At 36.2% G+C, this 24,168-nt stretch overlaps 1 protein-coding gene across 1 annotated transcript in view; it reads right to left on the bottom strand.

Annotated features, from left to right (window-relative positions):
- The window catches only part of asf1 (histone chaperone asf1), a 65,783-nt gene that overhangs the window by 35,073 nt on the left and 6,542 nt on the right, over nucleotides 1-24,168 (bottom strand). Inside the window, exon 2 of the mRNA XM_090401465.1 lies at nucleotides 5,139-5,254. Within this exon, the coding sequence (XP_090257591.1) occupies nucleotides 5,139-5,254 (116 nt within the window). The remainder of the gene's footprint in view (nucleotides 1-5,138; nucleotides 5,255-24,168) is intronic.

The raw sequence follows: 24,168 nt of genomic DNA, 5'->3' as shown, positions 1-24,168 counted from the left end.
TTTTTTCATGTAGTACTATCATATCCTGTACACCCCTTGAGGGTACATGGCAGGAATTTGATGATGATGATGACATCATCTGCATAAAGCAAAGAGATGACATTAACATCTCCAATTTTGATATCATGTTTAATACCACTTTCCTTCATAATGTGATCCATATAGCTAGATGATGAATAACAGAGAGGATAATGTACATCCTCGTCTAACACCAGATTTAATTAAACCATCTTCCTGTTCTTTCTTTAATTCTAACTGACTTACAACTCAAATGAAGACTAAGTATTGCTTGATATAATGCCCCATTGACACTATATAACTGTAGCGTATTGAATAGCTTTTCTCTTGGCACCGTATCATATGCCTTTTCCAAATCGAAAAAACTTAAATACAGATCTCTGTTATATTCTCATGCTTTCTCAACTATTTGTCCTAAAGTGAAGATCTGATCCGGACAGCCTCTATTTGGCCTGAATCCAGCTTGTTCTTCCACAATTCTTCTCAACCATTTCTCAAGTATACTTGCGTAGATCTTGCCAGGAACACTCAGTAGGGAAATACCTCTGTAATTCTCACATTCAGTTTTATTTCCCTTTTTATATATGGGTACTATGAGAGCTCTACTCCAATCATCGTGAATTCGTCCCTCTGTCCAGGCTTTCTGAACTATGCAGTGCAGCCACTGTAAGACTCTTATACCACCATACTTCAGCATTTCTGGTCGAATATCATTTACTCCTGCTGCCTTTCCACATTTCAAGCCTTTGATGGTTTTTTCTACTTCAATGTATTCCTGACTGCATGCCTGATCAGTGTTTTTTAGCACTGTTCTGTCTTCACTACTTGTTTCATTTAGCAGTTTTTCGAAGTAATTACTCCATACTTCAAGGAAATCTTTTTCTCTCATTTTCATTTCTAACTCCTTTTACAGCACTCTTTCCTCCATTCCTAAGCTTCTTCAGCAACCTCCAGAATATTTTGTCACATTCGTGATATTTATTTTCTATATTCTTGGCAAAGTACTTCTATGACTTCTGTTTAGCTAGTTTTACACAGTGTTTAGCATTCTTGCATTTGTCTCTGTATTCTCTAAGAGCACAAGCAGACTTATTTGACAGGAACTTTTGATATACTTTCTTCGTTTCCTTCACTGCCTCTTTAACTTCCTGTGTCCACCAGGGAGTTCTGATCTTTTTATTCTTGCAGACAACCTCACCACATGCCTCTCTGGCAGAATCAATCAATGTTTTCTTCAGAGTTTGCCACTGAATCTCCAAGGTTTGATTCTTGTTCTCAAACTCTTTCATTTCATTTTTTTTTCAATAATCTTTGTGTATTTTAGTCTACAGTTCACATCTGAGAGCTGCTCAACTTTTATTCACTTTAAAACTTTCTTACATGTTATTCTTTTCAATATGAAATTCAATTTTATCATGCTCAAGACTAAATAGTGATCACTTCCAATTTCAAATCCTCTGTACACTGGTGTCCCTTACCAGAGAGAAAACATCATTATCAACAATAACATTGTCAATGAGACTTGAATTATTCCTTGCCTCTTCTCTCCATGTGAATTTGTGCACATTTTTATGTTGGATCATGGTGTTAGTAACAAACAGTCCATGTCCTGAGCAGAAATACAATAGGTATTTGCCATTATTATTAGCTTTGCTCTTTTCTCCAAATTTTCCCAAAATATTTTTGTATGTCTCACAATCATTTCCTACTCTGCTATTTAGATCCCCAACAATGACCAACTTTAACTTTTTCATTGTGTCAAATGTTTTTTCTAAAGCCTCAAAAAATTCCTCCACTTCTACCTTAGTAGAACCTTCTGTGTGACCATAGGTACAAATAAGTCTCATTGTCCAGTTCCCCATTCTCATATTTGTCCACATCACTTTACTTGAGACTGACTGCCATTCAAGAAGATTAGCCTCGTATTTTGTGTTGAATACTATGGCTACTCCTTCTTTTCCTTGTTTGTCATTGCCTGAATATAACATTTTGTATTTATTGCTCAGAAAGATCTCACCAGTGTTTGTCTTTTTTGTTTCAGTCACCCTATTATGTCGATCTGATACTTATCTAATTCCTCAGCTAGCTCCATTTCTTTGCCACTCAGGCTTCGTATGTTGATAGTACCGATCTTTAACTCTGGTGATGTCGAGTTGGGGTTTGTTTTCAGATTTGTTCCAGTAGCTGTCTTTTCATTGTTCACCCTGGCGAAAACAATGGTGACCTTGTTTAACTAGGCGACACCCCAGCCGGCATGAAATTTTGTCATGTCTTCCATAATTTTTTATTTTGGTTTAACCAATAAGAATACAAGTTGGTCGGCTAAATCTCAAATTGCCAGCACATCCTCGTTCGTTCAGTATTCAAGTAGATACCCAACAGGGGTGCACCACGAGAAGGTGAGGATTGGACATTAGATCAGAAGCCCTGGTGGGTTCTCTGCATTCCTTTGAAGTCTATGTGGAGGTCTCCTTTTAGTTAAGAACTTTGACCCTTAAGCACCTCTTTTATTATTCCCTGTGTTATTTATTATCTATATGGATGAAAGAAAGTGGTATTAAACCTCATATCAAATTGGAGATGTTTATGTCAGCTCTTTGCTTTATGCAGATGATCTTATACTTCTAAATAAATCCGCTACAAGTCTGCAAGATCGCTTGACTAAAGTGAATAACTGTTGTAATAGATATGGTATGAAGGTCAGAAATAACAAGGCAAAGACAATGAAAATAGGTAGAAGCTTTAAAAATATCAACTGTATTGTGAATTCAGAACCTATAGAACAAATAAATCATTTCAGCTATTTAGGCACGATTTTTAGTGATGATGGTAAATTAAATGTGGAAACAGACAACAGAATAAAAAAAGCCAGTATGATAGGAAGTCAACTGAATAAATTTATATGGAATAAGAGGGAAATTAGTCAAAACAATAAATTAGCTGTATACAAGACAGTGTTCAAACCAATTTTAATTTACGAATATGAGCACGTTGGAAGTAAAGCACTTGACCAAAGTCTAGAGACTGCATATATGAGAGTCCTGAGAAAAATTACAGGTGTGAACAGATGGCATCAATTGCAGTATCATATTAAAAAATGAGGATATTAGGAAAGAACTTGATATTGTTAGCATCCAGGAATTTGTTAGAAAAGCTAATTTCAGGTGGTATGGTCACTTAAACAGAATGGGAGAGGGACAATTAGCAAAACAAGTGTTCTCTGCCAGGTTGGTAGGAAAAAGATCCAGAGGAAGACCAAGATATAGGTGGATTGATACAGTAAAAAGTGCTTTAGAAGATAGAAATATAAGACCTGGTAATGTTGGAGTCTTGACATGTATAAGATTGATTTGGAGGAGAATTGTAGATAGGAAGTTAGCAATGATGTATATTTTTCATGTAGTATTATCATATCCTGTACACCCCTCGAGGGTACATGTTAGGAATTTAATGATGGGTTTTGTTCAGCTACTTTTTACACACAGCTTTGCTCTTTTACATTTTTTTGTCTGCATTCATTTATGGCATCTACCGACTTATTTGCTAAGAACTTTTGGTATGCTTTCTTTGTTTCCAGGACTGCCTCTTTAACTTCTTGTGTCCACCAAGCTGTTATTTTTCTTCCTTGTAGATAACTTCACAACATACCTCCCGGGTGAATCAACCAATGTTTTCTTCTTAGTTTGCCACTGAGACTGCAAGGTTTGGTTCTTGTATGCAATTCATTTCTTGTCAAAGTTACATTTCTATTAATGTTTGAAAATAAGGAAGAATAGCCTGTAAGGGAAAAAAGTTATTTAAATAAATGTTCATCCAGTTTGCAGGTGGAGCTGTCCATGCTATTTACCACTGAATGAAGATGTGTATTAGGTTTGAATTTTAGGGACAGCATACATCCAGACTGTGTTGACTTGATAATGTTTAAGTTTTCTGGTAATTTCCTTACATCAGGATGTAATTTTTTTTAATAATTTTAATTTTTTTTCTTTTCAGATTTTGTAGGATTTCAATGTACAATCTGACAAGTTAAGGAGTCTTTACTATTATTAACTGCAGTTGCAATAATTTGTTTATTCTTATGTAGCTTTCTAAGTGCTGATATCCCAAGAAATACATTTGGAATGTTATTCTTGGGATGTTTGGAATTACTTCGAATACTGGCCGCATCCAACTGAATCTTGTTAGCCATAGTTGGTGCAAGTTCATAATTTTTAAAAATGGTATTTTAATTATTTATTTTCTTTTTGGTGGGTGTTTTGGGGGAAGTGAGGGAGGCATGATGACAAAATGATGCCCACAACTAAGTGCATTGCTGTGCTCTTTGAGAGTGTTTGCAATGATAGATTTATGACAATGCATTCTTGTCATAGTTGTGGTTGAGAACAGCTCTGCTGTTGAAGAGATGCAAATTTTTTCAGATGATAAATTCTTAACTTTTTGAAGTTCTTTACCAACAGCATTTTCTGAGATGGGAATTATAATAGACCAGAATTCTGGATTGAGTATTTCTGAAAGCTCTGGGTCATGTGGCAATGGCAGCATCGATTTTTTTTCAAACTGGATACAAGTGCAGCTGATCTGTTCATGGATTAGTACTACACTTGCCTGCATATAAATGCATTTACTTTTGTGGAATTTAAACTTCTGTCGGAATCTTAAATAGTTTTGAATGGCATTTATGTCCTGACATCTCTTGAGGAAGGTCAGTCGATTGAGATGTCTTGAAAATTTCAATTACCACTTACTGAGTTGATGTGCAATTTCTTCTCTGTGTAGAATTTGTACAGAAAGGCTTAGGTGTTGTGCTACAATGATGCTGGGTAGAAAACCAACAAAATATTAGTGAGTTTAATAAATGTATTTTTTTCCCTCTTGGTGTTATATTGCAATGTTTTATTATGGATAATGAGCAAAAGCTTTTCTGTATGAGTGCTACTAAACAACTGTTCTTTTCAAATACAAGACACACATACCTTTACTTACTAAAAATTCAGACTCCACAATGAGAACTGTTATAGTTATGACAAGTTAGTTGGTATAATAAAAAACACATTTGTTAGTACAAACAAGCTAACATTTTGTTTAACAAAATTTACCAGCAAAAAAACATGAGCACTTACTTGAAATACAAACATATGCCTGCCTTCCGGAACAGGACCAACATACACGGTATCTAAAATCTGATCATAATCTTCACTTTCAGCAGACCCTACGTAGATTATTTTCCATTCTAGATCTGAATTAAAAAATAAATTAAAATGATTATATCATCATCATCAAATTTCTGCCATGTACCCTCAAGGAGTGTACAGGATATGATAGTACTACATGAAAAAATTATATCATTACTAACTTCCTATCTACAATTTTCCTCCAAATCAGTCTGTTACTTGTCAAGACTCCAACATTATCAGATCTTATATTTCTATCGTCTAAGGCACTTTGTACCGTATCAATCCACCTATATCTTGGACTTCCTCTGGGTCGTTTTGCTGCAAACCTGGCAGAGAACATTTGTTTTGCTAATCTTTCCTCGCCCATTCTGTTTAGGTGACCATACCACTTCAGATTAGCTCTGCTAACGCATTCCTGGATTCTGACAATGTCAAGTTCTTTCCTAATATCCTCGTTTTTAATATGATATTGCCATTGATGCCATCTGTTCACACCTGTAATCTTTCTCAGAACTCTCATATCTGCGGTCTCTAGTCTTTGGTCAAGTGTTTTATTTTTATTTTTAGACAATGTTCAAACCAGTTTTAACTTCTGACCCAGCTCTCAGATCCATAAGTTAAAACTGGTTTGAACACTGTCTTGTTAGTGTTCCGACTAATTTCTCTCTTATTCCATATGAATTTATTCAGTTGACTTCCCACCATACCAGCTTTGCTGATTCTGTCGTCTATTTCTATATTTAATTTACCATCTTCAGTAAAAATCGTGCCTAAGTAGCTGAAATGTTTTACTTGTTCCACAGGTTCTCCATTCATAACACAGTTGACATTTTCAATGATTTTGCCTATTTTCATTGTCTTTGACCTTTTATTGCTGACCTTCATACCATATCTATTACAAGAGCTATTCAATTTAGTCAGAGATTCTTGCAGACTTGTAGCAGATATATTTAGAAATATAACATCATCCGCATAAAGCAAAGAGCTGACATTAGCATCTCCAATTTTGATATCATGTTTAATACCACTTTCCTTCATAATGTGATCCATATAGATAATGAATAACAGAGGGGATAATGTACATCCTTGTCTCACACCAGATTTAACATTAAACCATCTTCCTGTACTTCTTTCAATTCTAACTGCTGACTTACAACTCAAATAAAGACTAAGTATTGCTTGATATAATGCCCCATTTACACCATATAACTGCAACGTATTGAACAGCTTCTCTCTTGGCACCTTATCATATGCCTTTTCCAAATCGACAAAACTTAAATACAGATCTTTGTTATATTCCCATGCTTTCTCGACTATTTGTCGTAAAGTGAAGATCTGATCCTGACAGCCTCTGTTTGGCCTGAATCCAGCCTGTTCTTCACCAAGCTTTTCTTCCACAATTCTTCTCAACCGTTTCTCAAGTATACTTGCATAGATCTTGCCAGGAACACTCAGTAGGGAAATACCTCTGTAATTCTCACATTCAGTTTTATTTTCCTTTTTATATATGGGTACTATGAGAGCTCTACTCCAATCATTGGGAATTCGCCTCTCTGCCCAGGCTTTCTGAACTATGCAGTGTAGCTACTCTAAGACTCTTATACCCATACTTCAGCATTTCTGGTCGAATATCATCTACTCCAGCTGCCTTTCCTCATTTCAAGCCTCATTTCATTTGATGGCGTTTTCTACTTCAAGTATGGATATGGATTCCTGCCTGCATGCCTGGTCAGTGTTTTTTTACCACTGTGCTGTCATCACTGCTTGTTTCATTTAGCAGTTTTTCAAAGTAATTACTCCATACTTCAAGGATATCTTTTTCTCCCATTTTCATGTCACCTTTATCATCTCTAACTCCTTTTATAGCACTCTATCCTCCATTCCTAAACTTCTTCAACAACCTCCAGAATATTTTGCCACCTTCTTGATATTTATTTTCTATATTCTTGCCAAAGTCCTCCCATGACTTTTGTTTAGCTAGTTTTACACAGTGTTTAGGATTCTTGCATTTGTCTCTGTATTCTCTAAGAGCACAAGCTGACTTATTTGCCAGGAACTTTTGATATGCTTTCTTCTTTTCCTTCACTGCCTCTTTAACTTCTTGTGTCCACCAGGGAGTTCTGATTTTTTTATCCTTGCAGACAACCTCACCACATGCCTCTCTGGCAGAATCAATCAATGTTTTCTTCAGAGTTTGCCACTGAATCTGCAAGGTTTGATTATATTACTGCATTAAAAATACTTTTCATATACTATGAATTTAAGTACAGCATTTTCAGCACACTCTCGAACATAAAGAAAGAGATTTAATGTGTTGAACAAGGTGACTGAAAAGGTCCATTACCAATGTGTGTGGCACAACTCTGTAGATCCTTCCCAAAAAAATTGTTTCAGACAGGAAGAATAGAAACGTCTTCACAGCTTTAGAAACAATTAAGTTATGAAAATATGCTATGGTCAGGAACCTGAAAATAATCCTGATCATCATCCTTTCAGAACTGTCTGTTCTTTCGATATGTTCATTCCACTTCTTTCGGTATTCATATACTTTGTCCAATACCAAGTCTATTTTTAGTTATTATCATATTTCTGTGCTTCTTTTCTTTGTCCCAGAGAAAATGGCGTGCTGTCCTTCGCAAGAATTTAATTTCTCCAGTTTCTATTCTTTTTTCTTCTGCAGCTTGTATAGTCCATAATTCATTTCCATACATTTGAAAAGATCTTGCCAAAACTTTATAAATTATTATTCTTGTATGCTTTTGAGTTTGGTTAGATTTGAAAATATTACTGATCGTTCCTGTTTTCTTTAGAAAGTTTGAAATCAATGTATATGATTCTTTTGTATATGATACAGCACATCCAAGGTATACTGAACTAGTTAATTCATTCTAAAGCTGTGAAGCTTTAGAACGAATTAACTTTGGGGGGAGGGGGGAATTCTAAAGGAAATCTGAATAGATCTAAGTCTTCCTTTGGGCCTTTTTGTTCGGTCTCCTAGCATCAAACACTTACTAACTTTTTTTCACTTAACATTCTGTCGAAGGTTATTAAATTTCTTTATAAAGTTATGATTCAGCTGCAGCTTAATTACTGTGCACAGATTTGGTCACTTTGGTTCAGGTGGTGGTGGAGAGGATTCAGAGACAGGTCACCAAGTTGTTGAGAGATCTTGCAGAGATGAGGTGGAGAGAGAGAGAGAGATGATAGAAATGCTTAAGTTACTAAATGGATTCTATAAGATTGCCACAAAAAGAATTTTTCAGTACATTAGTGGGGCAAGAACAGGGAGTCACCCCTGGAAGTTGTGTAAGAGTGTAGTAAGTAGACTAGAATTTTTACTTGGAAAGTGAATAGGTTTCAGGAGAGGAATGATAGGTATCGTGTGAATAATGTTTAGTGTGGTTCTAATACAATGAGATAGAAACCATGTATAATAATCATAAAAGTTTTGATTTGAAACTGTAGCACTCCAATGTCATCTTCCTTATACCCTCTTTTACCTTGCGGTGTCGAGAGTCCATTGATCATCGGACCTCACTCCGTTTACAGGATAAGGTGGTCAAGCCTTATGCCCCGGTGTATCCTATGGCCTGCAGTGTTGAGTTCTCAAGGCCAGTTTGCCTGCTTTGCGGGATGAAAAACCCCAGAATAAACTGGGGAAAAAACCCTGCTGTCCACACCCAAGACTGGCTAACTTGGCTATGGCTGAGGAAGATCCTTCAGCTCCTCACGTCACCGACGGGAATCGAACCTAGGACACTCCTTCCCCAGGCATATGGTTTGCGAAGCGCATAGCCACTAGGCTAACCGCTAACTAGGCTAAGCACTCCAATGATTCGTGCTAAAGAATTTTCCACAATTATTTTTTTGTATCCAAACACAAGTGATACAGCAGTAAGTAAGTGGTACAATATTATTTACAACAAATTAGGATAGATTACAAATGAGAACAGCTTAAATTTGATAAGTGAATTATACAGTGAATAATAAGTAAAATATGAAAAAAGAAGCTATACATAAGTTATATACAATAAACATGGTCAGATGTTCCTCCAGTATCTTGCACATTCAATTGCTCTTTCTGTGCAGAATATAAGGTGATTGAAGAAAGGGACAAGAAAGGTGTTCAATGAACCGGGTTGCCCCACACTCACAGTTATCTGGTCCAGTGAGGTAGCTCCATTTGATGAGGTTTTGTTTGAAGTCTGTTGAGTCTTTTCTAAGTATTCCAGTCCAAGTGGGCACCACATGGAAGATGTTTGGCTGTTAGAATACCAGTATTATTCTCAGGGTATAGTGTAAGCCATTGTTGGAGTCTTGTTTCCAGAGGGTTATTAGGTGGTTTAACAGTTGCTAGGAAGCTGTCGGGATCTTAGTCTTTGGGGCACTGTGGTCTGACCAAACAGTAGGTGGCGTTCATCATTCATTTGTCTGTTTCTTTCGTCAGCTGAAAATGCTGATCATCAAATTGAAGGGGGTGCAATACCAGGCAAAGTATACAGGTCTTTTAGTGGTGCTGGTTTCAGACATCCTGTAATTAAGCAGCAGCTTTCAATGCTGGATCCAGTTTTTCAGCATGGCAGGATCTGGACCATACTGGGCAGGCATATTCAGCAGAAGAATAGTAAAGGGCCAAGGCAGAAGATCTAATCAGAGCCTTCCCAAGAAATCTGTAGCTTCCTGTTTGATTCCTTATTGTTAAGGTGGAAAAGGCCAGTCTGGGTTTTCAAGGGGTTTGGTTTTAACTGATTGCTGCTATAATATGTGGTTATTTCAGGCCAATGATAGAGTAGTTTCAATGGACTTAAAATTTTTTGATTGAGTAGCTATGGCAAGCATAGATAAAATATCTAGTTCCTGGAAAGATAGGGAGATCATTAAAGTAAATTGAAAAGTAATGGTGATAACACACTTCCCTGAAGGATGCCAGGGTTTACAAGCTATTTTTACATAGCTTGTAAACAAAACCTTTGTTTACAAGCTATGTGTATGCCCACCTTTAAGGTCATTCTTAAAAGGATTGGTGCAGATCAGACAAGGTTCCGCTGTCCAACAAATCGGATATTGAAGTGCACTTGAGATAACAAAGAAATAGTCTGCTTTAATATCAAATCAAGGAGTTGCACCGAATTCTTCGTGAGTCTCAACCCTTCATGAAAGGTCCCAGAGACGGAGAAATAAAAAGGCGTTGAGAACATCGATATCGGCAGTCGAGAATAGAAGACACGACAGAAGTTGAAGAGTGGCAGAGAAGAAAAAACATCGGTCCACTAGGCTGTCTAGATTTTGGGCGTTGCTGTGGAAGTTGCCGGAAGCTATTACCCATGGAGCAGACTTCAGCACCCAGAGAAGAATGCACTTCCATCCGAACGAGACTGCATAAGCTCCGCACACTGGACCCCCTCGCAGGAACCCATGAGTCCTGAAAATAAGCATTCCAAAACCATGCCAACACCTTGATGAGACGCCGGTGAAACAAGACACCGTAGAAAGAAATCTAAGGCCTGAGACGGAAGAAAAGTTTGAGAACTCTGGAGCAGAACCTTGAATGAGTGCACGACCCAGATGACAGAGCCTATGCGAGTTTGTTCCATGTTTCTTTTATGTAATCTAGGAGAAATAACTTAGATGGACTGATAAGATATAAAGTACTAGGAATAATCAATGTCTATAAGAAAGCCTTTTAATTTGTTAGCAATTGGAATGCAATTGTGAGATAACTTGGCATAACAAGTTCATTTCTTTATGAATAGATTAGAATTGTTTTTTCTATAAGCAGAGAAGTAAATGAATATTTATGCGGTATAGTTTATTTAGAATTGCAAAGGGAAGTTTTTTAACGCTAAACCTTAATGGATAGGGTAGAGAGAGTAACCTCCATATCATTTAATTGATGTACTTTTGTATTAGCATAAATAAATATGTTTTAGTTGTATGTCAACAGAGTGCTACCTGATCTTTTGATTTACAATTCACAGTTCCTAGAGAGGGAAACAAATAAGGTATTAGAAGCGTAATTTAAATGCATGCAGACCATGACTGTTTATGCTATTTCATTTGAAGGAATTTATGCTAGAGAGAGAGAGAGAGAGATCTGCCACCCATATTACTGAGTCGTATGCCTAGAAAGGAATACTGGTGGCACAGTCTGAACAAACAAATTTTCCAGTACTAATAGGCATACAGCAAGCAGTGCGAAAGGTGGAATAGATCTTTGTACGAAAGAGCAAGTCACTAAGTGGACGTAAGACAGAAACAGCATTAGCAGTAATAACAGAGAACAATTAAGATATTACAAAAGGTGCAACCGAACGCAACATAATAAAGTAGAAATAATATAAAGAGGCAAAAATATACAGCTTACAATACAAAAAAAAAGATGCTGTTGACAATGGCACAGCTGACAGGATAAAATCCACAATAATTGATATAAATAAGAATAGATTGGAACAGTTTTGTAAAAAGATCAGGCAACTAAGTACAGGGTGGCCATAAAATAACTTTCCCTCTTTGGAGGCATCTGTAGCTAAAACCAATAAATGGAATGAGACCAAATTTTATAGAGACTCTTGCAGGAATGGGGAAATGATTTCCATGAAAAAAAAAATATTTAGTACCAAAAGTCACCAATAGGGGAAATTTTGGTGATGACTGAGCCAAAAACAAGCAGATAATTACATTAAAGGCAGATAAAATGGAATAATAACATTTCGACAGTGTAAGTGACAGCTGCGTCACTCATTCCAGCTGGATATGTGGCGCGTTACAATGATAATAAGAATAATAATAATTAAACTAAAACAACTTGAGAGAGAGAGAGAGTCAGAAATTAATGTAGTGATTGAACTCACAGGAAATGTTTTATTCATCAGAATCAGAGTCCCCTGGACCACATACCACGATATTCAATGTGCTGACTTTTAACGCCAGTTACTGTCTCTTCTTGCACTGCTTTCTGTCCTCAGCCAGGTCTAACTCCTAGGATCCAGTTTCTTCAAACTTCTTAATCATAGCTCTCCGTGCTACAGCTGACATAGGACCGGTACGCAGGTCATGAAGCCTTCTAAATTCCTGAAGGGCCGCTACAGCATTGCACTGTTTAAGGTAAAACAACTTAACAAGTAAAGCATGCTGAGGCAAGGCAGGACGCATATTGAGCACAATTCGTTATTCATTCGAATAACTACCTGAATGTTCCCAATCCTCTTTTTAAATGGAATCGGTAGCACTGCTGTTACGTAAAATTTGCATAATCCTTTTTACCTGCGTCTACTGCAAATATTTGACTGCTTTTGGTTCTGCAAGCGCCAAACTTTTCCCCTATCAACGACTTTTGGTACTAAATCTTTTTTTTTCTCGCAGAAATCATCTCCCTATGCCTTCAAAATTCTCAATATAAAATTTGGTCTCATTCCGTTTATTGATTTTAGCTAGAGATGCCTCCAAAGGGAGTGTCTTTTATGGCTACCCTGTATAACCAAAAAAGTGTATATATATATATATATATATATATATTAAAAATAGAGATTTAATCACTTTAAATTGAGATAAAATATTAAGTTTTAATGAGAACGATAGTTTCAGCTTTTTACAGCCTTCATCAGGCATCCACTAAAGGTAGAAAATAATAATAAAAATTGAAGTTTCTAAAAAAACTGAGAAACAAGTAAAAAAGCAATACATAATTGACATATAAACTACATATTTTTTAAGTTGTTCTATCCAACATGCCATTGTTTATTGCGTGCGTGCAGGCGCTCGTGAATGCCAGTATTGAATAACTGCAGTAAGGCTATCAGGGATGTTGTAACTCAAATTGTTGTTTAAATGTTCAGGATTAAGAAGGATTTCCCTGGATTCCACAATTTTCCTTTCAAACTCATCACTGCAACGAAAAATGTTTTCGGATCTATCCCAGCAAACTGAGTGACTTTGGAGATCATCATGAGGATTGTTTGAGAAAAGAACATGACTGGATAACGCAGTTGCATGTGATCTTTTATAGGAGATGTCTCTCTTATGTTCCTCTATACGTAGTTCAATAGATTTATTAGTCTGTCCAAAATAAGGAATATTACAATCTCACCATAATTTATATACACCTGGATATTTTGGATGGTGACGAACAGGCTTCGGATGGCTTATAAGAGAACGGATTTTAGGAAGAGTAGTGAAAAACGTCCCGATGTTGTATTTTTTAAGGACTTTAGTCAATTTATTGGAGACTGAACTAATGTATGAGATGGAGATGCTACCTTTAAAAATAGTAGTTTCTGTAGTGTACTGCCTAAGAGGATCCAGAAGAAATTTCTTAATCGTTTTTTCAGAATATCCATTTTGTTTAAAAATAAGAGAAAGGTGATTAATTTCTTTTTGGAGTTCATCTGTTTCATTTAAAAGAGAGCATGCTCTATGTCCCAAGGTAGAAATAGTTCCAAGCTTTTGTGGTGGAAAATGATGAGATTGACAGTGCAGATATCTATTAGTATGAGTGGGTTATCTGTATATAGATACTTTAAATCTATCAGAGCATCGAATCCAGGAATGGAAGGCAATTATTTCATTCTAGTTCGGCAGTGAATTTTATATTAGGATGTCAGTTGTTAAGATGATGAAGAAAATCCACGAGAGATGTGTGCCCGTGACTCCATATGATAAAAATGTCGTCAACATAACGCAACTACAGTTTTGGTTTAAATGAGAAGGACGATATGGCTTTCGTTTCAAAATCTTCTAGGAAAATATTTGCTAGAACCAGGGATAAAGGGTTGCCCATTGCTAGGCCTTGGTTCTGTTTGTAAATGGAGTCGCGATATCTGAAGTAGCCAGATTGAATACAACTTTAATAAAGCAAACATCTTTTTAGACAATTTGTTTTTTAGTAATGTTAGTACCTCCTCAGTAGGGACGTTAGTAAATAATGAGATGTCAAAACTTGCTATAATATCATTCTCGTTGATGGAAATATCTTTGATATGAGAAACAAAATCTGTGGTGTTTTTGATGAACGATGAAGATTTATTGGAGAAACACTTGAGGTATTCTGCTAGATGTTTAGAAAGCTTATAAGTTGGTGAATCAATTCCTTCCACAATTGGACGAAGAGGGGTGTTATCCTTATGGATCTTCGGAACTCCATAAATGCACGGTATAAGAGGATGTAGAGAGCATAAAGAAAGGCGAATATTGTGAAGAAGTTCACTTGTAGTCTTTAACAAATGTTTGTATGGTTTTGTAGTTCCCTTGTTGGATCTTTCTGAAGAATTGAATATGTAATGTTATCTTAAAGTAAATGAAGCATTTTACTGTGGTAATCGTCAGAGTTGAAGACGACTGTGGCATTGCCTTTATCTGCAGGTAAAATAATGATGTTTCTGTTCTTTTTAAAATTTTTTAAGGCCTGTCTTTCAGCAGGAGAAATATTATCTGTTGGAGGTTTAGCATTATTGATAATGAAAATGGATTCAATATGGAGAAGTTTTGCCAAATGATTAGGAATAAGTGAACTGGCCTTTTCTATTTTAGTAAGTACAGATTCTTTTGGAATAAACTTTGGTGAGGGAATGAAATTGAGACCTTTTGCTTAGAATAACTTTTTCTGCATTTGTTAAAACATGTGACGGTTTGTTTACTACAACTTTGTCAGGATTAATACAGGCTTTAGTAGGAACAGATGTATTTTGTACTCTCTTAAGAATCTCAAATTTCCTGACGAGAGTTATCTTATTATTTTGTATCAGTGTTGCTTGCGCTTCACTGTTAAAGATAAAATCATGTAAGTTATCATTATCCATAACTTCTCCAAGTTTCTGAGTTAAAGACCTTTCTTCATTGAACAAAAAAGCTAGACAGCATTATGTATCTGAGATTCTTTCGCTAAGAAGATTTAACTAAAAGATTCAATAAATTCTTTTAGCACATTCTGTTATTATCTTTTCTTGATAATGAAATGAAATTAGGAAAAACTGCATTGAATTTACATTTGAGGAAAACTAACCTGTTGACTCTCAGTCCTATTTTCTTCAATGTTTTTTTATATTTTCTTTTGATGTCAATTAGGGATGCCTCGTCATATAGGCTATAGATGCAATTTGAGCTTCGAATCTGTTGTTATGATACATTTTAAAAATACAGATTTGATGACTTTAAACCGAGATAAAATATTACGTTTTAATGAGAACGATATAACTAGTTTCAGCTTTTTACAGCCTTCATCGGATATCCACTAAAGGTAGAAAATAATAATAAAAATTGAAGTTTCTAAAAAAAAACTGAGAATCACAGGTAAAAATGCCATACATAAGCTTTTGGTTCTGCAAGCGCCAAAATTTCCCCTATCAACGACTTTTGGTACTAAATCTTTTTTATTTTGCAGAAATCATCTCCCTATGCCTTCAAAAGTCTCAATATAAAATTTGGTCTCATTCCGTTTATTGATTTTAGCTAGAGATGCCTCCAAAGGGAGTGTCTTTTATGGCCACCCTGTATAACCAAAAAAGTGTATATATACGTATATATATATTAAAAATAGAGATTTAATGACTTTAAATTGAGATAAAATATTAAGTTTTAATGAGAACGATAGTTCAGCTTTTTACAGCCTTCATCAGGCATCCACTAAAAGGTAGAAAATAATAATAAAAATTGAAGTTTCTAAAAAAACTGAGAAACAAGTAAAAAAGCAATACATAATTGACATATAAACTACATATTTTTTAAGTTGTTCTATCCAACATGCCATTGTTTATTGCGTGCGTGCAGGCGCTCGTGAACGCCAGTATTGAATAACTGCAGTAAGGCTATCAGGGATGTTGTAACTCAAATTGTTGTTTAAATGTTCAGGATTAAGAAGGATTTCCCTGGATTCCACAATTTTCCTTTCAAACTCATCACTGCAACGAAAAATGTTTTCGGATCTATCCCAGCAAACTGAGTGACTTTGGAGATCATCATGAGGATTGTTTGAGAAAAGAACATGACTGGATAACGCAGTTTTTTTTTTATATTATTATTTTCTACCTTTAGTGGATACCTGATGAAGGCTGTAAAAAGCTGAAACTAATTGTATCGTTCTCATTAAAGCTTGATATTGTATCTCTGTTTAAAGTCATTAAATCTCTATTTTTAAAATGTATCATACAACCGAGTCGAAGCTCATAATTACGTGTGTGTGTGTGTCTATATATATATATTGTAAGAAAAGTTGAAATCATGAATGTGAACAGCGTTGATTCAGAAGCCACCAGCAGTAACACGATGGGGGATAGAGAATTTTTTTAGAACACTGAATCCTCACCTCATCATTCCATAATTCTCCGGAGAGGACCACGATGTGTTGTCCTTCAAGTTTGTAGAGAAGTTAAGGAATGTTGGCAACTGGTCTGACTTCCAGCTTCTAATCATATTAAGGAATAAATTGATTGGCAGAGCCAAGAATTTTTTGTATTCCTCTCCTATACTGAGACACTTTGGAATACAATAAATTCAAGGATACCCTGATATCCCAATTTTCCAAGGTTAGAAGTGTGGGTCCGAACCTGTGGAGGCTACTAAAGTGCACACAGGAGAAGACAGAATCTATCACAGATTACTATAATAAGTTGCTAACTTTAGTTAATAGCGTGAGCATTTTGACTGATGAAAGGAGCCATCTTGATTGGGCAGTCTTTAACCAATTCAGATTAGGAGTGAAGGAGAAATTCAGAGAAGCAGCATACAAAAAGAAAATAAATAGTTTGGAAGAATGCTACCTGGCATTAAAAGAAAAAGAGGAAAGGCTAGGCGACTTTCATCCCACATCTAGTGCCAGCCAGATAAACAGCATTACAGAAGTATCAGATTCAAAGAAAGATATAAAGCGAGAAAATAACCCAGAAAATTCAAAGGGGAGGGTGAAAGAGAAACAGACAGAGAGAAATGAAGCCATTAGTAAAGCCATCACAGTAAACAAGGTCGAAAGTGACAGAGTGACCACCTCAAGTGTTGCAGACTCTTTCGACAGGGAAGAGATATGCTCTGAAATCAGGTGAAAGGTTATACCAACCCCTGATGAATAAACTTGACTCTGTTTTCAACCAACTGAAGGAAATCAGAGCAAAACCATCCATGGAAACCTTGAGTTATGAACATAAGGTAATGAGGGGCAAACAGAAAGGAAACACCACAATGTTATAACTGCAACAAGTTTGGGCACATAGCCCGATTCTGTATTCAGGATAAGAGGAACTCCAATAGAAACATGCACTTTTAATCAAATGTGCTGTTTACTCGCCACCATCCCACAAGCAAATCAAGGAAATTAAGAAGAGAATTTAAGGAACAACACACTAAACCCATGACTGTCATTCAAGGTAGAATAAAGAGAATACAGTGTGATATCTTATTAGATACTGGATCACAAGTTTCGGTAATAACAGAATCATTGTTCAAAAGATTGAGATCCAGAGTATCTAACTGTGTTATAAGACTGAAGAGGCCTATTAAGCTAAGTGGAATGGCAAATACCAATATTTATATGCCATGGAAATTGAAAGCAAACATATGGTTGCGTGGTTTCAGTTTGAATGCCTTACCTGAGCTGTTCATTCTTCCAGAGACCTCTTGACTTAGGGTTCAAATGATACCGGGAACCGACTTTTTAAAGAGTCGCAGTTTCTCATGTAATTTCAGCACCCAGGAAGCTTCCCTGATGGGAGTAAAGCAGGCTCCTTGTATATTTCGAACAGACAGCGGCAGTGAGACTAACAAAAAGGACAACCACAATCACAGAGGTAATAAACAAGCTGAGGTGAGTAGGAAGGTTAGCAATAGGGAAGAAAGTGATCCCTCAGTAACCAGAAAGGATGACATGGAAAAAACCTTTCACATCTTGAGTATCAAGGTGCCAGCAAAGAAGGAAGATACAGAGGCCACGATACAGAATGTCAATGGTGGATAGAAGTGAATATTATAGAAAGAAGTGGTAGTGAAGGTCACCGCCCAGGCAACGGGAGAAAGAGAAGGAGAGCAGGGTATCGTAAAGAGGTTAAATGCACGAGGAATGATGACAATCGTAAGCCACAATATCAAACGCACCAGAGAGAGCCCACAGATCATACTGACTGCGTTCCCAACTCAAAATTAGATGACAAACCTGAGTATTATCCAACCCAAAGAAACACTGTAAAGAAAAAATGTTCATCCACATTCATGGCTTAAAATTTTTTCATGAACGGGTGGGCCTTGTAAAATTTGATGTAGCTTAGAAATTTACAAGTGCTTTACATCGATTTTTACAGAGGTCACATCTCAAAAGTTTGTGTTGTAAAAATAAACTTTGTATAAACAATGTATATATTCTAATGGGAAATTAACCTGCTTACATGTGGTGAACAAAGAATGTCTAAAATTAGTAACAAGAGAAAAATGCTGTATCGCTGAAAACTGTGTTATTGTTTTAACTAAGTGCTTTGAAAACCTTTGTTTACTAGCTATGTGTATGCCTACTTTCAAGGTCATTCTTAAAAGGGTAGGTGCGGATCAGACAAGATGTCCGCTGTCTGACAAAACAGATTTTGAAGTGCACTTGAGATGACAAAGAAAAATGGCCGGCTTTAATATCAGATCAAGGATTCATGGCAAATTCTTCAGGGGTCTCAACCCTTTGCGAAAGGCCCCGGAGATGGAGAAATAAAAAGGTGTTAAGAAGAACATCGATATCGACAGTTGAGAATAGAGGACACGACAGAAGTCGGAGGGAGGAAGAGAAGAAAAGGACGCCGGTCCACTAGGCTGTCTATATCTTGGATGTTGCCGGAAGCTATTACCCATGGAGCAGACTTCAGCGCCCGGAGAAGAATGCACTGCCATCTGAATGAGACTGCATAAGTCACATACATTGTGCCGCCTCACAGGAATTCACGAGTCCTGAAAATAAGTGTTCCAAAACCCTGCGAACACCTTGATGAGACGGAAGAAAAGTTTGAGAACTCTGGATCAGAAATTTGAATGTGTGCGCGACCCAGATGACAGAGCCTAAGTGAGTTTGTTCCATGTTTCTTTTATGTAATCTAGGAGAAATAATTTAGATGGACTGATAAGGTACTAGGAATAATCAGTCTTTATAAGAAAGCCTTTTAGTTAGTTAATTGGAATGCAATTGTGAGATAACAAGTTGATTTCTTTATTTCAATAGATTAGAATTATAATAAATTTAGTTTAATCCTTTATCCAAGTGTAGGGCCTTGGCTCCAGAAGTGGTGACACCAAGGCAGAAGCAATGGAGAGGTCTTCATGGATCTTCCCTTAATGCATACAATTATACACATCCACAAGGAGACGTGCTTTGCATTATGGGAGATACTAAGACAAGGAGAGATGAGAGCTTGGTCCACCTTTGCTATGAGTTGCCAACAGATGTACCACCTTACTTCAGTCCTGAAGATATTTTCAGGTGCAAACTTTGGTTGCCTAGACTTGGATAAAGGATTAAACTAAATTTATTATAGTCTAACCAAGTGCAAAATAAACTTCCAAGATTAGAACTGTTTTTTCTATAAGCAGAGAAGTAAATGAATATTTATGCTGTATAGTTTGTTTACAATTGCAAAGTTAAGTTTTTTAACGCTAAATATTAACGAACAGGTAGAGAGAGAAACCTCCATATCATTTAATTGATGTACTTTTGAATTAGTTATATGTCAACAGAGTGCCGTCTGATCTTTTGATTTACAATGCACTGTTCATAAATAAACTCAGACCTGACAGAAGGAAACAAATAAGGCATTAGAAGCGTAATTTAAGTGCATGTGGACCATGACTGTTTATGCTATTTCATTTGAAGGAATTTATGCTAGAGAGAAATCTACCACCCATATTACTGAATCATGCCTAAAAAGGAATACTGGTGGCGCAGTCTGAACAAACAAATTTTCCAGTACTCATAGACATACGACAAGTAGTGCGAAAGATAAAATAGATCTTTGTACGAAAGAGTAAGTCACTAAGGGGATATAACATAGAAACAGAACTAGTAGTAATAATAGAGAACAATCAAGATATCAGAAAAGGTGCAGCCGAACACAACATAATAAAGTATAAATAATATAATGAGGCAAAATTATAGAGACAGAGTTTACAAATCAAAAGAAGAGATACTGTTTACAATGATATTGGATAAGTGACGAGTCAAAGTACATGAAATTGCTGAGATTATAGGCATTTCAAAAGAACGTGTAGGATATATTTTGCATGAAAAATTGCAAATGAAAAAGCTTTGTGCAAGAAGGCTGCTGTGCTTGCTCACAGCAAATCAAAAATGCACTTACATCAAAATCTCTGAACAGTGCATGGGGCATTTAACAAAAATAAAACTGATTTTGTGCATTGATTTATTACTATGGATGAGACTTGGATTCACAATTAACCAGAATCCAAACAGAAGTAGGTTGTTCAGCACCAAAGAAGACAAAGTTGGTTCCATCAGCAGGAAATGTCATGTTTTGGGATGCTAAAAGGCATTTTGTTTATTAATTATCTTGAAAAGGGTAAAGCAATAACTGGGGAATATTATTCCGATCTTTTAACCAGACTAGACGAAAAAATTCATTAGAAAAGACAGTTTGCAGAAGAAAAAAAATCATCTTTCATCAGGACAATGCACCTGCCAACAAACATATTTTGGCAATGGAAAAATTAAGGGATCTGCAGTATGAAATTGTTGGAACATCCACCCTATTCCACAGATTTGGCACCCTCTAACTTCTATGTGTTCCCAAAACTAAAATTCTTGATCGCTTGTCAGAGTTTTTCTTTGAATCAAGAGGTGATTGCAGCAGCTGTACAGGGGTATTTTGCAGATCTTAGAACCACTACAGGGATGAGATAATGGTGCTGGAATAAATGTATTAGTCTTAAGGGAGATTATGTTGAAAAATAAAAATAATTTTGAAATTATAAATTTGTTTTTTTATTGGCCACTAGAAGGATACATAGTGTGTAGTGTTTGTAGAGCTCCTGAAAAGATAAGTATTATTTTAAGTAATAATTGATAAATTTGCTTGAATCTCATGTAGTATTGTTTACTTTTCGTATCCGTGTGATTTTTGTGTGTTTTCCGAGTTATTTGAATTAGTAATTTGATCATCATCATCAAATTCCTGCCATGTACCCACAAGGGGTGTACAGGATATGATAGTACTACATGAAAAAATTATATCATTACTAACTTCCTATCTACAATTTTCCTCCAAATCAGTCTGTTACTTGTCAAGACTCCAACATTATCAGATCTTATATTTCTATCCTCTAAGGCACTTTGTACCGTATCAATCCACCCATATCTTGGTCTTCCTCTGGGTCGTTTTGCTGCCAACCTGGCAGAGAACACTTGTTTTGCTAATCTTTCTTCACCCATTCTGTTTAGGTGACCATACCACCTGAGATTAGCTCTGCTAACACATTCCTGGATGCTGATAATATCAAGTTCTTTCCTAATATCCTCGTTTTTAATATGATATTGCCACTGATGCCATCTGTTCACGCCTATAATCTTTCTCAGGACTCTCATATCCGCAGTCTCTAGTCTTTAGTCAAGTGTTTTACTTCTGACCCAGCTCTCAGATCCATAAGTTAAAACTGGTTTGAACACTGTCTTGTATACAGCTAATTTAGTGTTCCGACTAATTTCTCTCTTATTCCATATGAATTTATTCAATTGACTTCCCACCATACCAGCTTTGCTGATTCTGTTGTCTATTTCTATATTGAATTTACCATCTTCACTAAAAATCGTGCCTAAGTAGCTGAAATGTTTTACTTGTTCCACAGGTTCTCCATTCACAAGACAGTTGACATCTTCAATGATTCTGCCTATTTTCATTGTCTTTGTCTTTTTATTGCTGACCTTCACACCATATCTGTTAAAACAGCTATTCAATTTAGTCAGAGAATCTTGCAGACTAGTAGCGGATTTATTTAGAGGTATAACATCATCCGCATAAAGCGAAGAGCTGACATTAACATCTCCAATTTTGATATCATGTTTAATACCACTTTCCTTCATAATGTGATCCATATAGATAATGAATAACAGAGGGGATAATGTACATCCTTGTCTCACACCAGATTTAACATTAAACCATCTTCCTGTACTTCCTTCAAATCTAACTGCTGACTTACAACTCAAATAATAAGTATTTCTTGATATAGTGCCCCGTTGACACCATATAACTGCAACGTATTGAACAGCTTCTCTCTTGGCACCTTATAATATGCCTTTTCCAAATCGACAAAACTTAAATACAGATCTTTGTTATATTCCCATGCTTTCTCGACTATTTGTCGTAAAGTGAAGATCTGATCCTGACACCCTCTATTTGGTCTGAATCCAGCTTGTTCTTCACCAAGCTTTTCTTCCACAATTCTTCTCAACCGTTTCTCAAGTATACTTGCATAGATCTTGCCAGGAACACTCAGTAGGGAAATACCTCTGTAATTCTCACATTCAGTTTTATTTCCCTTTTTATATATGGGTACTATGAGAGCTTTACTCCAATCATCGGGAATTCGTCCCTCTGTCCAGGCTTTCTGAACTATGCAGTGCAGCCACTGTAAGACTCTTATACCACCATACTTCAGCATTTCTGGTCGAATATCATCTACTCCTGCTGCCTTTACACATTTCAAGCCTTTGATGGCTTTTTCTACTTCAAGTATGGATATGTATTCCTGACTGCATGCCTGGTCAGTGTTTTTTACCACTGTGTTATCATCACTGCTTGTTTCATTTAGCAGTTTTTCAAAGTAATTACTCCATACTTCAAGGATATCTTTTTCTGCAGTTTTCATGTCACCTTCATCATCTGTAACTCCTTTTACAGCACTCTTTCCTCCATTCCTAAGCTTCTTCAACAACCTCCAGAATATTTTGCCACCTTCTTGATATTTATTTTCTATATTCTTGCCAAAGTCCTCCCATGACTTTGTTTAGCTAGTTTTACACAGTGTTTAGCATTCTTGCATTTGTCTCTATATTCTCTAAGAGCACAAGCTGACTTATTTGACAGGAACTTTTGATATGCTTTCTTCTTTTCCTTCACTGCCTCTTTAATTTCCTGTGTCCACCAGGGATTTCTGATTTTTTTTATCCTTGCACACAACCTCACCACATGCCTCTCTGGCAGAATCAATCAATGTTTTCTTCAGAGTTTGCCACTGAATCTCTAATGTTTGATTCCTGTTCTCAAACTCTTTCATTTTTTTTTCAATAATCTTTGTGTATTTTAGTCTACAGTTTACATCTGAGAGCTGCTCAACTTTTATTCGCTTTAAAACTTTCTTACATGTTTTTCTTTTCAATATGAAATTCAATTTTATCCTGCTCAAGACTAAATAGTGATCACTTCCAATTTCAAATCCTCTGTACACTCTGGTGTCCTGCACCAGGGAGAAAACATCACTATCAACAATAACATAGTCAATGAGACTTTTCTTATTCCCAGCCTCTTCTCTCCATGTGAATTTGTGCACATTTTTATGTTGGAACATGGTGTTAGTAATAACCAGTCCATGTCCTGAGCAGAAATCCAACAGATATTTGCCATTATTATTAACTTTGCTCTTTTGTCCAAATTTTCCCAAAATATTTTTGTATGTCTCACAATCATTTCCTACTCTGCTATTTAGATCCCCAACAAGGACCAACTTTTCGTTTTTCATTGTGTCAGTTGCTTTTTCTAAAGCCTCAAAAAATTCCTCCACTTCTACCTTAGTAGAACCTTCTGTGGGACCATAGGTACAAATAAGTCTCATTGTCCAGTTCCCCATTCTCATATTTGCCCACATTACTCTACTTGAGACTGACTGCCATTCAAGAACATTAGCCTCGTATTTTGTGTTAAATACTATGGCTACTCCTTCTTTTCCTTGATTGTCATTGCCTGAATATAACAATTTGTATTTATACCTCAGAAAGATCTCGCCAGCTTTGGTCTTTTTT

Source organism: Typopeltis vanoorti, chromosome 12, assembly GCF_054136105.1.
Source record: "Typopeltis vanoorti isolate ZY-2024b chromosome 12, IOZ_Tvanoo_1.0, whole genome shotgun sequence".
NCBI lineage: Eukaryota > Metazoa > Arthropoda > Arachnida > Uropygi > Thelyphonidae > Typopeltis > Typopeltis vanoorti.
This window is presented reverse-complemented; position numbering and strand designations above follow the sequence as displayed.